Source organism: Saimiri boliviensis, chromosome 1 (genome assembly GCF_048565385.1).
Source record: "Saimiri boliviensis isolate mSaiBol1 chromosome 1, mSaiBol1.pri, whole genome shotgun sequence".
Taxonomy (NCBI): Eukaryota; Metazoa; Chordata; class Mammalia; order Primates; family Cebidae; genus Saimiri; species Saimiri boliviensis.
This window is the reverse complement of record NC_133449.1, coordinates 201314976-201331904: the sequence shown is the minus strand read 5'-3', so window position 1 is coordinate 201331904 and position 16929 is coordinate 201314976. Positions and strand designations below refer to the sequence as shown.

General features: G+C 34.4%; 1 protein-coding gene across 8 annotated transcripts in view; it reads left to right on the top strand.

Moving 5' to 3' along the window:
• FER (FER tyrosine kinase) overlaps nt 1-16929 on the top strand; it is a 505234-nt gene that overhangs the window by 151242 nt on the left and 337063 nt on the right. For all 8 annotated transcript variants that reach the window (XM_074382850.1, XM_074382836.1, XM_010339983.3 and 5 more), the window contains 3 exons: nt 9-192; nt 4209-4346; nt 4953-5072. In XM_074382850.1, coding sequence (XP_074238951.1) covers nt 9-192; nt 4209-4346; nt 4953-5072 — 442 coding nt within the window. The remainder of the gene's footprint in view (nt 1-8; nt 193-4208; nt 4347-4952; nt 5073-16929) is intronic.

Sequence of the window (16929 nt, the reverse complement as noted above, 5' to 3'; positions counted from 1 at the left end):
TTTTTCAGGGAAGGAAACAGAAAAGGCCAAGGAACGATACGACAAAGCCACAATGAAACTTCATATGTTGCACAATCAGTATGTATTGGCATTGAAAGGGGCACAGCTCCACCAGAATCAGTATTATGATATCACACTTCCCCTGCTTCTGGATTCCTTACAAAAGATGCAAGAAGAAATGATAAAAGCACTGTAAGATACGTTTTCTTTTTATCATAAAATCCCTTCACAAAATGATTTCAACATATTTTCTCTCTAATTTAAGTGTTGCTTCGTAAATTTTATTTTTGACCCAGTCCAATGGGTATTTCAGAGCTTGATTATTCTTGATTTTCACTTTTGATGTCTCTTCAGTTTGTGCTTATCCCCTGAACCTTCTAGCTAGCTTCCAAAATGGTCCTTCTTTAGTATGTTTTTGTTTTGTTCCATTAGCTGGAAATTTAAATGAAAAAATATTATTAGTTGACAAGTGTTAGGAAGTGAGTATCTGCTTCTAGAGAGTTGGGTATTTAAATCTTGAACAACTGAAAAGGCTCAAGGAAGAGATTTTTTGAAGGTTTATTTGCCAGCTTATTGTTCTTTTTTTCTGTATAAGATTAAAATCAGCATATGTTTATTAAAGTTTTACGTAAGCAAAGCACACTACCTGATGCTTAGGGATATGTATAGAGATGAGCAAGTCACACTTCCCACCTTTCCTGATCTAACAATATACTTTAATTAGTAAGTCAGATGTGCACATGTTTATCATATACACTGATACAAAATGACAGAAAAAACAAGCCATCCTTTGGTAGACCTTATCTCCTTGCTTAGCTGTTTTAGTGCTTTCCAAATAACTAAATTCAATTTTCTTTCACTGAAAATTGTGTAGGGGAATTCTTCAGTGTTGGAGTTGCTGTGAACTAGAAGTAGGGTTGAAGAATGGTGTAGTAATGGAAGAGAGTTAAAGAAGAAATAAGTGGTTCTCTCTCAAGTGGAGATGAAGTTCACATATAAGTAGTGAACTATGAAAAAAGGAACTTGGGCCGGGCGCGGTGGCTCACGCCTGTAATCCCAGCACTTTGGGAGGCTCAAGTGGGTGGATCACGAGGTCAAGAGATCGAGACCATCCTGGTCAACATAGTGAAACCCAGTCTCTACTAAAAATACAAAAAATTAGCTGGGCATGGTGGCACGTACCTGTAATCCCAGTTACTCAGGAGGCAGAGGCAGGAGAATTGCCTGAACCCCAGAGGCGGAGCTTGCGGTGAGCTGAGACCACGCCATTGCACTCCAGCCTGGGTAACAAGAGCAAAACTCTGTCTCAAAAAAAAAAAAAAGGAAAAAGAAAAAAGGAACTTGGGCCAGTTTAATGTATTGTAGATAATTTGTCTGTAATTACATAAATTAGCTCATGAGCTCTTAGGTTTAGTGTATTTTGAAATTTAGTAGTAAATTAATATGAAAAATTATTATGAGCATTTTTCAGGTTATGGTATAAGAGGAAGCCTGAATATTAAATAAGTTAACCCATTTATGCTGGAGGTTACATATTTTTTTGTGTGAAAATTTTTTGTGTGTGAAAAATCAGAGCTTAGCAATAACCTTGAGCAGTAGGATATAAATAACTCCCATAAGCTTAGCATTCCAATAATGGAACTTTAGGCATAAATGGGTTAATAGGTGCCAAAATAACTGTTAAAGGTAAAACGATAGTTCCTAAAACAAAACATTTTATTTATACACTACATTGCAGTTTGCAAAGCACTTTCATGTACATTTGCTCACTTATTCCTCATAGTATCCTATAGAATTAGGAAGTGCAGGTTATATCCAGGTTATGTCTGTGACAGGCAAGTGAGAATGGACCCAGATCTGAAACTTGAAGCTTGAATCTTCTGACTAACCCTGCACTCTCTGTGAGAGGAATGTAGTGATTTGAAGAATGTTCCTCAAAATTCCTATGTACCCAGAATCTCAGAATGTGACCTTATTTGGAAATAGGGTCTTTGCAGATGTATTTAGTCAAGAATCTCAAGATGAAATCATTCTGGATTTACAGTAGGTCCTAAATCCAATGACTGGAATCCTTATAAGAAGACAGGAGGAAGGACACAGAGAGACAGAGAAGGCCTTGTGAAGACACGGGCAAAGACTGACATTGTTTTCTTTGAAGGGCTACCTGGTGCCATGATAGATTTAGTACAACTAGCTGTCATTGTGTTACATTATTCCATTTACATACAAATATTTCAGATTAGGGCTAGTATTTCTTGGGCTACTGATTTCCACAGCCTCTGAAATTAGAACAAATTTGTCTTTGCTGCCTTCCAGAGTCTGCTTGACTGACTTTTACTTCTCCTTAGGTGAAGGTAAAGATAATTAGATAGTATATAGTTGTGTGTAGGTAAGACTAAATTTTAGGTTATCCTCCGTATTCACATTAAGAAGATGAAGTGTTTTAAGTTAATTTTAATATGTAAACTTTTTAGTGTTGATAAAATGGTGAAGTGTCGACTTAAATGTTTGATTCATAAATTTACTTATCTCTAATGTATGTACTATTGATTTAGAAATATTTTCTTTCCTACTTTCATTTATTAATAAATATATTTTTAAACTGTTCACATGACTTTTCAATAATAGTATCTTCATCATCACTGGAATATCTTTTTGAGACATATAATAGTTTCCCACAGTATGTTATCTCTACTTTGTAACATTTTAGATTTAGAATTTTTAAAATTCAAGCAGGATTATATCACCTCAGTTGAATCTCATGAACAAATACCCATTCATATAATATTAGGAGATTTTTTTCATTTTTCCTTGTTTATATTAAAGGCAAATGTTAATGGTCTCTACATTACAACTGTTTACTGTAGTGCTTTAAAAGAGTTATTTGGATAGGCACATTTATATTAACCACATTCAGTACTCTTATGAGGTTATAATCCCAGAGATATTGACTAAATCTATATAAAATTTTTCTGCCTCTTCTTTTCTTTAAATTGTGTCTTTCAGGAGATTTCTCTAATTATTTGAAACTAGCATTGCCTGAAGCAGTTTAAATCTCATTTTTTTCCCCAAATGATATTTTCCTATTTAAAGTAAAGTAATTGAGAGAATACTTCACAATAAAGGAGCTTTTGTAAAAATACTTTTTTATAAGTAATGATTGTGGGAAAGAAAAACAAACCATGCCTTATATTTATTTCAGCATCTGCAGGATAAGCTTCTCTGTCTACACTTGCTGTTGAGGCCACTACTAGCCAATGGCATATTTTTACAATATAGCATTTTTATTTTTATTTATTTTTTTTTTTGAGACAGAGTTTCGCTCTTGTTACCCAGGCTGGAGTGCAATGGCGCGATCTTGGCTCACTGCAACTTCTGCCTCCCGGGTTCAGGCAATTCTCCTGCTTCAGCCTCCTGAGTAGCTGGGATTACAGGCACACACCACCGTGCCCAGATAATTTTTTGTATTTTTAGTAGAGACGGGGTTTCACCGTGTTGACCAGGATGGTCTCGATCTCTTGACCTTGTGATCCACCCGCCTTGGCCTCCCAAAGTGCTGGGATTACAGGCTTGAGCCACCATGCCCGGCCCACCAATATAGAGTTTTTAAGTAGGAATCTGGTCTTTGCAACAAATAGTTTTTTGTCTTTTGCATTTATTAGACCAGGCTAATAACTTTGATGGCATTTTTGCTACTGGCTGGAGGTCAAGAGAAGAAATTTAGATGTCATTCAAGATATAGAACCAGTTGAACTAAAAAAAAGAGCAGAGTCCCCGAGGAGCAGGGAAAAACCAGACAGGTAGAGCATGAGAGGAAGTGGCTGACACTGGAAAGGAACATTAAAGAGTCAGGAGTTGATCAGAGTTCCATGTTATACAACCCAAAATTTATATGAGAATATTTAGACATAGAAAGGTATCAACTCTGGCCCTACATTTTGGACCTATCAAATACATGTTTGAAAAGGTAATGCCTTATTCTAGATCACTTGTAATTATTTTATTATATCAAATATTAATTGCTAATCTGTACATTTATATAATCCTTCCACTTTACTTCCAGTTATGAAATAAGGTGGTACAGGAAACAACCATCTGTAAATTTTGATATTACATTTCTTATGCTTATTGTTCTCAATCCTTTTTGAGATGGTCTTTCTCTTGATAAAACTTTAAAATGCTGTAAATTTTTTTTTGTTTATTTTCAGGAAAGGTATATTTGATGAATACAGCCAGATAACTAGTCTTGTCACAGAGGAAATAGTGAATGTCCATAAAGAAATTCAGATGTCGGTTGAACAGATAGATCCTAGTACAGAATATAATAATTTCATAGATGTTCACAGGTATGACATTTTTATTCCTCTTTAAGGATTTGTGACAGTTTCGTTTTCATTCATATAATAACCACAAATAAAAATAAGAAATATTTAAGATCATATCAAGACATAGAATATTTCAGATTAATTTGTCTACTTTTAATTTAAAAAGTTTTTTTGTCGATGATGACTATATAATGTGTAGTTTCTGATATGTAAAAATTTGTTAGTTGTTACTCCATATTTAATCTATGCTTAAATCCAGAAATCCATATTTAATCCATGAAATTGTATTTTCTTCCTAATGCATATATAATAATGTGATGACTTTATATGTATATTAAACTTTATGGTGCACCAGATACTCTTCCATGGCATTTTATTATATTTCTTTCCTACTTATTACAGTTGTGACTGGAATAAAGCAGGTTAATACCTGAATTCTACTAATAAGAAAACTTAAGTCTCAAGTTACACAACCTTGAAACCCAGGATTTAGTTTGATTTATACTATTTGTGCTTACTTTGTTAACATAATTTGGATAAAGACAAATATTCTGCCTTCAGTGTATACTAAGATATATTATGATACTGTATTTATAATGATCAAAATTATTTGGCATGCTTTGATAGAACAACAGCTGCTAAAGAACAAGAACTAGAGTTTGATACTTCTTTATTGGAAGAAAATGAAAATCTTCAGGCAAATGAGATCATGTGGAATAATTTAACAGCAGAGAGTTTGCAAGGAATGTAAGTATTTATAAAATATGAACAGTTTAAATACTAGTATTATTATTGCTTTATAGTTGTACTCTATCAGTTTTAAAATTTCAATTATTTTTACAAGTAATGAAAAGTTAATATTTGGAGTTAGAGTGACATGTTTTGAGAAATATGTTAATTTTACTCATTTTCATTACACTTTTGTTAATTCTGAAGATGAAAGTTTTGTGTGATGTTACATTCATTTGCCCAATTGTTAATATTTGACATTACAATAATGCTTCATGCTTTTCAAAATTTATATATATTTTTAAATCTCATTTCATCTATAATTTATTGGAAGAACTATTTTGGAAATTAGGTTATCTGCTGTTAGAGATAAGTGAGTTGTTGTCAGAGCATTTAGTACAAAAAATTGACTTTTAATTGAATCATTTTCTCTTGATGCAGAGATGTCTTCTGTTATAGGCTATCAAATCAATTATTTCTTCACTTTATTTTTTTTGCATAAAATATTAAAGGAATTTTGAGAAGTCTCAATGTGTTTTTAGTTTTTTTCAAGCATTAAAGGCAATTAGTAGTACATTTTTGAATTTAGAAAACGTAAACATTCTAAAACATTTGAATTTAGAAAACATAACATGTACTTCTAAATATTTAACCTATCTCCTGATTTTGTTTGGGAGAAACACAAGGAAATATATTTATTAACAAACATTGCATGTGTTTATGTTTGTGACAGAACCACAGCTATAAATGATTATGCACTCATTGCTCTTTAGTATTACACATTATGTCATATCACCTGTTAGAATTTTACCTTAAATGACTTAACCAAATGTCCTAATATAATTGAACAATTTCTTTTCTATTGTTCAGTAACATTGTAGTGGTACAGGTAATTAGCTAAGGTAGGAAACTTGGACTGGCTCTTGGAAAGGGGTTTGGAATCCTTTTGTTTGTTTGTTTCATTTTACTTTTGAGATGAGGTCTTTCTCTGTTGCCCAGGCTGGAGTACAGTGGTGCTATCTCTACCCACTGTAACCTCTGCCTCCCAGTTCAAATGATTCGGGCCTCAGGCTCCCGAGTAGCTGGGATTACAGGCATGTGCCACCATGCTTGGCTAATTTTTGTATTTTTTATAGTGATGGGGTTTTGCCCTGCTGGTCAGGCCGGTCTCAAATTCCTGACTTCGGGTGATATACTCGCCTCAGCCTCCTGAAGTGCTGGGCTTACAGCCGTGAGCCACCATGCCCAGTCAGGTGTTTGGACTCTTAAAGCTGGCTAGATAGGATTGAAGAAACTAAAAAATGCTTGTCCACAAATCACTTGTACAAGATGAAGGCTTAATAATTATGGTATACTGATTATTAACTACTTATGAGAGCAAGGAGGCATGGGAGTACCCTACATTACAGAGTTTTCTTATAGCAGCCTCATTGGGATTTTTGAAGCTGTTCTTAAGTTTTTCATGTCCTACATAGGGGTCTCACTTTCACTAGGTTTCTGACCATTGATATTTACAATGTCAGCTATCTCTAAACCAGTAGTCCTTGTCTAGGGTGATTTTATAGTCCAAAGGACATTTGACAGTATCTGGAGACATTAGTTATAGATGCTGCTGAACATCCTACAGTGTATAGGACAGCCTCCCCAAACAAAGAGTTATCTGGTGAAAATACCAGTAGTGTTGAATGTGTGGTACAAAATGGATAGCAGAGTTTCTCAGTTCTTGTGCAGTGAGACATTTCATTTCTCAGTTCGTGTGCTGCTGATGAAGGAGTGTGGTATAGATTACTCCTAGATTTTTTTGTTATCATGATATTGCTACCAAATAACTTACTATTTATTCATACAGCATATTTTCTGTATATCTAAGGTTTTAAGAGTTGATACCTTCAAGGAGTTTACATTGAAATTGATTAATGTGTTTTAATAAACACCAAAAATATTGAGTAGATATATATTGGAATATAATGTAGTAAAATTAAAAATAGCTACCTGTTATAAGCTAATGTAAAATCAGAGAATTTGTGACTAAAGAAGAATTTGTTTTATAGCTTTCTATGGTCTAATGAGAGAAAAATTAGTTGTGGTCATAAATCATTGTTTTTTAATTATAGTGATGAAGCAATAAACAAAAATGCAATAAATTAAAGATAATAAATCTTTGATAATGTGATAGATGGTTTAATTGCTCACGTTTTACTGAGATAAAACTTTAGTTTCATTTCACTAAACAGTGTCTATATTCAGGATATGAGTTTAAGATTAGGGTTTCTTCAAGAATTTTATTCCCAGAGAGTTAAATTCAGTATCTCTGTTGGCACTTTCAAATAAACATAAGGTAATATTATTAAAACTGTATGTAATTTTAAAATGTAATTTAAGACTTAGGAAAATATTTTTTAAACATATTAGTGCTTTAAAGTTAAACATACTTTCTTTCCTGAAGGCATTAATATTGTTAATTTAGTTGTAGATTGTGCTGTAATATTATTTTCATAGTGAAAGAAACAAATGAACAGTTAGCTCCTGGAAAAAGAAATGCAAATTACCAATTTAGCAAAGATAAAATAATTTGATAATACCCAGTATTGTATAAAGTACAGATAGATAACCCCTCTTATAAAGTGTTGCTAAATATGTAAGTTGTTATAACATTTTTGGAGTATAATTTGGCAAATTATGTTTGTGAAACTGGACAGATTAATTAACCCTTCTGTAATGGAAATCTAACAATATGACATGTACATGATAAAATTACCACCTTTACTCATCTGAATATGTACCACAAAGCATTTTATCGTGATCTCATTATTTATCTACCAACCATATTTATCAAGGTCTAAATACATAAGAGAGTTAAACTGAGTTATGTGTAGGACTATTTCCTATTTATAGAAAGTTTTTGGATGGTATCTTACCATCTGGTCCAAGGGTATTTCTTAGCTTCAGATAACTTCTAGTACTGGACACTTGAGGCTGTGTACTTCGCATCACACATGCTTTTAGGCTACACTGTTTTCAGGCTTAAATCTGAAGTTGCTTTCTTTTTATCTGTTATCTATAATATAATCTCTCTCCTTCCCTACCAACACCTATCTACCATATGCCTCTTTTTTTTGCATCTACTTTACCAAATGCTGAAAGGGTTTTTGTGCTTAATTTATTTTTAATCGTCTGTTGATTAAAATTATATGTGCAAATATTTCTTCTCATCTAGTTACTATTTAATTGACTAATTTGGGACTCAGTAATTTTAGTTTATCAAATTACTTGAAAAACTAAAGTCTACACAATTTTGAACATTAGAAGAATGTATTTAAATATCTGCTGTGTGCTTTTTGTCATTGAATGATTTGGGATTCAGTAATTTTAGTTCATCAAATAACTTGAAAAAGTAAAGTCTATACAATTTTGAACATTAGAAGAATATATTTAAGTGTTGTTGTGTGCTTTTGTCATTATGGATAGATGAGTCATCTAATTGTGACCTATTGCAAACTTAAATGGAGTTTTGAATCAACACATCAGTAAGTATGATAAATTAGAGATAGCAGGTTATTCCAAAGTAGTATAAGCATTAACTTGTCTGCAAATGAAGGAATTTTGATTAATGTTTATAAAATGGTAAAGAATTAAGATCCTATTTAGTTATTTTGTTGAATCTGTTTTCTGGTTTCAAATGTGGTCTCTTTATTATAAGTTGTTACTACCTATCAGTAGGAGATGTATTTGAATACCATGATTGTGTAAAATGTATAGTCTTATATTCTAAACCATAATCTATTCTCAGGCCTTATGTTTTCCAGTACATTTCTTAAAATTTAAAATCAGAACATGCTTAGCTTTTATCACAGAATATAAATAGGATCTCTCAATTGAAGAATGGTAATTCTTTATGTGGAAAAGTGATTCTCTTGGATCTTGTAGGGCATGAGTCAGCAAACTATAGCCCAGGAGGCAAATCCAGCTAGCTAGCTATTTTTTGTGCAGCCCACAAGTTAAGAATGCTGTTTGTATTTTAAATGGTTGGAAAAAAATCAAAGGAAAAATTATATTTTGTGACATACAAAAATTACATGATGTTTAAATATCAGAGTACATAAATAAAGTTTTATTGGGACACAGTCATGCTCATTCATTTACCTGCTGTCTATGAGTGATTTCCTGCTACAGTGGCAGAGCCAAGAAGTTGTGCCAAAGATCATATGTGTTACACTCATCACTTCACACTGCTGCTTGGCAATATACAAATCACAGTGACACAGTTAGAACTCAACAGCATTTTGAGTCCCACACGTATCAGTGTACTTTGGCATCTTACTTATTTTTATTATCAGTTCATGCCTATAGTGTCAAAAGAAGAAGAAAAAATGGATTTCAAATGTGGCATTTTTAAGGCACAGCAGAATGTGGATTATTTTGTTATTGAATTAGGTGAAAAAAAATTATGTTTATTATGCAGTTGCACCATGCCTGCTAAGCACTGAATATTCTTAATTAAAATTTTGTGCTTGTGGATTGATGTTGGTATTTGTTGGTACCAGTCTGTGTGAAAATGACATTTACAAATGTGAAAGACATAAAATCTTATTAAATATCTGCATTAGCAGGTGAACATTTACAGTTGATTTTGATTATAAACACTAACTTTGAACTGCAGTGATGGGAAGTATTATGGCCATCAAAAGATTTTCATTCTTCTCATTAGGAGACTGGCATTATAATAACATGTACCCAGTTATTACTATATTTCGAATTTGCCAGCAAAATATTTATGAATTTTTTTTGTCTTTTGTAATATAAATACCTACATACTGTGCTTGCTTTTGTCTCCTGATGGCAAAGTCTAAAATATTTACTCTCTGCGCTTTTATGAGAAAATGGTTACTGACTCCTGTTGTAGAGGATGATACCAGTTTAACTCATCCAGCTATCTGAATCAACCTTGTATTTTATGGGGTGTCAAATACTCCACTACTTACTCCTTCACCTCTTACCTTGGTTTTACCAGATCTGTTCTTATTTATAGTATTAGCTCAAGTCTGGTCTCTGGTTGAACATACACAGTATTAGAATTTTCTCAGGGTGTGTTAGGGGAATACTTTTGGAGTGAGTTGGAAAGATTTGGAAAAATATAAACTATTGAAGTTAGGCGACATTTTGGAAGGACGATTTGATTAAAGGAAACAAAGTTGTGTGGAAGAAAACAGGTGGATTTGTTGGATTGGAGATGGATTAAGTGGGTATTAGGAGGTGACTATATTTAACATAAACTCGTAACTTGCTTGTAGAAGCCATCTTCTGTTTACTCTTGAGCAAAGCTCATAAAGATTTGTGTCACAGTGTAGAATGTCATACATAAAATCCTATGCTCTTGGAATTATACTTTAAGAAAGCGATGGCAAGAAACAGTTTGTTTTCAATATATATTGCAGCAATAGAGAAAAAGAGTTGTCAGAAAAGTAACTTCAGGCAACTGTAAATTCCATTTGTTTTTTAAATTAACCCAAATATCACACTTAAAGTTACAACATTACAAATTTAATGTAAGAAATAAAAGTTAAGGTGATTTGTTTGTCAAGTCATAATTTTTTGGGAAATTGAAAGTTTGGTCCCTTTAAGAGTGTTTTAAGATTTAGATCATGACATCACATGATTATGATATAAAAAGTGTTGGATAAGTATTGGAAACTTTTTATTAACCACAATAAAGGTTTTAGGCCTTTGTGGTTTTTTTCTTTTTTTTTTTTTTCCTCTTTGAGATGGAATCTTGCTCTGTTGCCCAGGCTGGCATGCAGTAACACAGTCTTGGCTCACTGCAACCTCCACCTCCCAGTTTCAAGTGACTTTTTTATCCTCAGGTTTATGAGTAGTTGGGACTGTAGGTGTGCACCACCATGCTTGGCTAATATTTTGTATTTTTAGTAGCTAGAGCTGGGGTTTCACCATGTTGGCCAGGCTAGTCTCGAACTTCTGACATTAAGTGATCCACCCGCTGCAGCCTCTCAGAGGGCTGGGATTACAGCGTGAGCCAACATGCCTGGCTACGTTTGTATCTTTTAATACATTTAAATCTTTAAAAATTACCTAACTAATGCATGCAGATGGTAAAATCTATACAATCTTACAAAAGAGTATACAATAACAATCCAAATTTTCCTTTCTTCTTTTTGTTGACCACCATTACTGTCTTCCAGACCTAACTCATGAAAAAAGTGTATGTATTTTTCCAGCATGTATATACAAGCATATATATGTGCATCAGTTGTTTTCTTCTGTGTTAGCAAGAGTTATTTTATGCATATTTCTTTACATCGTCCTCTTTTTTTTAAACATGTGTTAAATCTTCTTAATGTGTACAGTGTTTTGCTACTTGTATGTAACATAATTTCTTTAATTTTGTTATTTATCGACAGGCATTTAGGTTATTTCTAGTTTTTTTTCCATTGCCAGAGTTAGAGCTAGGTTTTGTTGGACTATAAGCTTATGAGATTGGAGTGAGGGGAACATCTTTAAGAAAATATATACAAACTTAGAAATGCAAAATTAAGTATAGAGTCTTGGAAGGGGTGATGCAAGTGAGGCACGTGAGAATTAAGCATAATTAGCATCATGATACATTTACCTTTGTTTATTGTGATTATACAATAAACATTCTTTATATTTTTGTATACTTATTGAAGCACATATATAGGATGAATTCTAGGATGTGTAATTATTAAGACAGGGTATTAGGTGTTAAGGGTGTGGATTCAGGTTTTAAGATGTCTGGGCTCTATTATTAGCTTTTCCCACTTACCAGCTCTGTGACCTTGGACAAGAGGCTTAACCTCTCTGCCTCAGTTTTTCCTATGTAAATTGGAGACAATAAGGGTGTTGTAAGAATTACATAAATTTAAGTGCTTATTTATAAAGTGCTTAAAACTGTGCTTGGTACTCAATAAATGTTAAGTATTATGTCATTTTATGAACTTTTTCCAGGCAGGGTCATTTTAATGACTTTGCTTTTTTATTATACTTTAGTTCTGGGTACATGTGCAGAATATGCAGGTGTGTTTCATAGGTATACATGTGCCATGTGGTTGGCTGCATCCATCACCCCATCATCTATATTAGATATTTCTTCTAATGCCATCTCTCCCCTAGTCCCCCAACCCCCAACATGCCTTGATGTTTGATGTTCCCCTCCCTGTGCCCATGTTTTTTCATTGTTGAACTCTCACTTACGAGTGAGAAGATGCTGTGTTTGGTTTTCTGTTCTTGTGTTAATTTGCTGAGAGTGATGGTTTCCAGCTTCATTCGTGTCCCAGAAAAGGACATTAACTCATCCTTTTTTATGGCCGCATAGTATTCCATTGTATATATGTGCCACATTTTCTTTATCCAGTCTATTATTGATGGGCATTTGTGTTGGTTCCAAATCTTTGCTATTGTGAACAGTGCTGCAGTAAACATACGTGTGCATGTGTCTTTATAATGGAATGATTTATAATTCTTTGGGTATATACGTAGTAATGGGATTGCTGGGTCAAATGGAATTTCTATTTCTAGATCCTTGAGGAATTGCCACACCATCTTCCACAATGGTTGAACTGATTTACACTCCCACCAACAGTGAAAAAGTGTTCTTATTTCTCCACATCCTCTCCAGCCTCTCCTGTCTCCTGATTTTTTAATGATGGCCATTCTAACTGGCATGAGGTGGTATCTCAATGTGGTTTTGATTTGCATTTCTCTTTTTTTTTTTTTTTTTTTTGAGACAGAGTTCCACTCTTGTTACCCAGGCTGGAGTGCAATGGCGCGATCTCGGCTCACCGCAACCTCCGCCTCCTGGGTTCAGGCAATTCTCCTGCCTCAGCCTCCTGAGTAGGTGGGATTACGCACGCACCACCATGCCCAGCTAATTTTTTGTATTTTTAGTAGAGACGGGTTTCACCATGTTAACCAGGTTGGTCTTGATCTTTCGACCTTGTGATCCACCCACCTCGGCCTCCCAAAGTGCTGGGATTACAGGCTTGAGCCACCGCGCCCGGCCTAATTTGCATTTCTCTAATGACCAGTGATGATGAGAGCTTTTTTTCATGTTTGTTGGCTGCAGGAATGTTTCCTTTTGAGAAGTGTCTGTTCATAACCTTTGCCTACTTTGTGATTTTTTTTTTTTTTGTAAATTTGTTTAAGTTCTTTGTAGATTCTGTTATCCCTTTGTCAGATGGGTAGATTGCAAAAATTTTTGCCCGTTCTGTTGGTTGCCAGTTCACTCTAATGATTGTCTCTTTTGCTGTGCAGAAGCTCTTAAGTTTAATTAGATCCCATTTTTCAATTTCGGCTTTTGTTGCCATTGCTTTTGGTGTTTTAGTCATGAAGTCCTTGCCTATGCCTATGTCATGAATGGTTTTGCCTCAGTTTTCCTCTAGAGTTTTTATGATTTTGGAGCTTACATTTTAAATCTTTAATCCATCTTGAATTAATTTATGTATAATGTGTAAGGAAGGGATCCAGTTTCAGCTTTCTACATATGGCTAGCCAGTTTTCCCAACACCATTTATTAAATAGGGAATACTTTTCCCATTGCTTGTTTTTGTCAAGTTTGTCAAAGATCAGGTGGTTGTGGATGTGTCGCATTGTCTCTGTTCTGTTCCATTGATCTATATCTCTGTTTTGGTACCAGTACCATGCTATGACTTTTAACTGCTTTGTATTATAATATTACAATAATTAATCTAAAAATGTAAAGAATAACTTATTTGAACTGTTACTATGTTTTATTTTTAGTTCCGGATACATGTGCAGTACGTGCAGGTTTGTTATATAGGTAAATGTGTGCCATGGTGGTTTGCTGCACTTACCGACCCATCACCCGGGTTAAGTCTTCCATGCATTAGTTATGTATCCTGATGCTCTTCCTCACCCCATTGCCCTCCCCCTTGAGACCCCAGTGTATTGTTCCCCTCCCTGTATCTATGTGTTCTCATTTAAACTGTTACTATTACATTTGTGTAGCAAACATGTAATAACATGATAGTAAACATTGTACTTTGAAACTTGTGGACTATTCTTACATGTGTTATGTTATCTATACATGAACTGTAATTACTCTAATGTTTTTCTGTTTACTTAATTCACACAGTACAGGTTTTTTGTTTTTGTTTTTTTAAAGGGGATAATGGTAAGAAAGGGGAAATACTTTCCCCATATAGATATATATTTTCTTTCTCTCTTTTTGAGACAAATGTATATATATATATATATATATATATATATATATATATATATATATATATATATTTGAGACAAAGTCTTACTCTGTTGCCCAGGCTAGAGTGCCGTGGTACAATTGCAGCTCATTGCAACTTCCACTTCTCAGGTTAAAGCGATTCTCCTGCCTCAGCCTCTTGAGTAGCTGGGATTACAGTTGCCTGCCACCATGCTTGGCTAATGTTTGTATTTTTAGTAGGGATGAAGTTTCACCATGTTGGCCAAGCTGGTCTCGAGCCCCTGACCTCAAGTGATCCACCCCACTCAACCTCCCAAAGCACTGGGGTTGCAGGTGTGAGCCACTGCTCTTGGCTTCCCTGTACACTTTTATTTATCTAAATCATTTGTCTTTTCTTCTTTGATATCTGTCTAGTAGAATGTAAGCTTCCTGAGGGCAAACTTGCTTATTATTATATCCCTACTGTTTAACAGAGTGTCTGACAAAGGAATGTGCTAAATAAACACTTGTTTAAGTGAATGATTGAAGGTGTGGGAAGAGAGGTGAATGGAAAACTAACCGGGAAGAGAAGAAGAGAATCAGGGAAATGTGCAGGGAAAAGAAGCAAAGGATAAAACAGAAGAAAGTGATATGGAGAAGAAAGACTTTTTATTAAATTCAGCTTTGATGTAGCATGCTCAAGGCAGTGATAAGAAGTTGGTTGTTTTTTCTGTTCCCACCAGACTTGGGTTTCAAAAGTAGTTGGGACAGATTCTGAGGTAGGGCTTTGTGTTCTAAACTTTCATTTGGATTAAAGGAGATTATATGTAAGGCAGAGTTTAATAAACAGGAAAGCGTTATGTGTTATTTACTTACATATTTTTAATTAATTAATAAGGAAGTTGGAGCCAGTGGTTGAAATGTAGCTTTCTTGAGAATCATCTTGAATCTTAATACAGTAATGTTTTCTTTATCTGATAGTCAGAATATATATTATTCCATGTAAGTGAATTCTGTCAATAACTGAAACCTGTATCTGCAAGGTATTCAAAAACATAATTTTACTGGGTCTGATACAAATCTTTTATGAATATATATACATATGATTAAAGAAAAATATTAAATCCAACCTTTCCCTGATGACTCTTGATCATTATTATAAGTATTATTGCTTTTATTTTGCCTTAATATTGAATGCCCTCAGAGGCTTACCGAAATTTATTATGTTGTTTCAGTCTAAACAGAATGGGAAAAAGTTTTTGCAGTCTACCCATCTGACAAAGGGGTAATATGCAGAATCTACAAAGAACTAAAGTTGATTTACAAGGAAAAAACAAACCCAGTCAAAAGTGGGCAAATGATATGAACAGACACTTTTCAAAAGAAGACACATATGAGGCCAACAAAAATATGAAAAAAATGCTCATCATCACTGGTCATTGGAGAATCAAAACCACATTGAGATACCATCTCATGCCAGTTAGAATGGCGATCATTAAAAAATCTGGAGACAAAAACAGATGCTGGAGAGGATGTGGAGAAATAGGAACACTTTTACACTGTTGGTGGGAGTGTAAATTAGTTCAGCCGTTGTGGAAAATGAACTAATCTTGATTGCTATATTTAGAGTTTTCTGATGGTGTGTAATAGTTTTTCTGCCTCTCTTATCTGTATTATCTATTAGTTAATGATTCTAAAAAAATCTATTCTGTTATAAGAGATTCAAACAGTATTGATATATAGAGAGTAAACTATGAAAACTTCTTTGGCCTTAAATCACCCCCTGCTCCAATTCCACACCTCTCAGAGTATTGATAAAGCTTTGGTTTGTAGTCAACTGTTTTCTTATCCTGTGTACTCACGTATAAACACATACCACATAAATATATACATATTAGTCTGCTTGGATTGTAGATTAATCCATTTTCATGCTGCTAATAAAGACTTCTGAGCTGGGGAAGAAAAAGAGGTTTAATGGACTTACAGTTCCACATAGCTGGGGAGGCCTCGCAATCATGGTGGAAGGCAAGGAGGAGCAAGTCACATTTACATGGATGGCAGCAGGCAAAGAGAGGGAGTTGTACAGGAGAACTTTCATTTTAAAACCATCAAATCTCTTGAGACTTATTCACTGTTGTGAGAAGAGCATCAAAAAGACCTGCCCCCATGATTCAATTACCTCGCACTGGGTTCCTCTCACAACACATGGGAATTGTGGGAGTTACAATTCAAGATGAAATTTGGGTGGGGGCACAGCTAAACCGTATCAGACTGTCAGACAAATTACCATAGGCTGGATGGCTGAAACAACAGAAATTTATTTCTCATAGATATGGACGCTGGGAAGTCCAGGATCAAGATGCCACCTGAGTTGGTTACTGGTGAGGGCTGTTTTCCTGACTTGTAGATAGGTAATTCTTGCTGTATGCTCAGATGATGTCTTCTTTGTGTACATGAGGAATAAGAGAGAGAAGAGATAGTGAGTTCTGTGCTGTTTCTTCATGTAAGGGCTCTAATCCCATGCAGAGGGCCCCACCCTCATGACTTTATCAAATCCTATTTACCTCACAGAGGCTCCATCTCCGAATACCATTATATTGGGGGTTAGGGCCCCAACAGATGAATTTTGGGGTCCCCATTCAGTTCACACAACATATGCATGTATCTGTGCTTTAATATAAT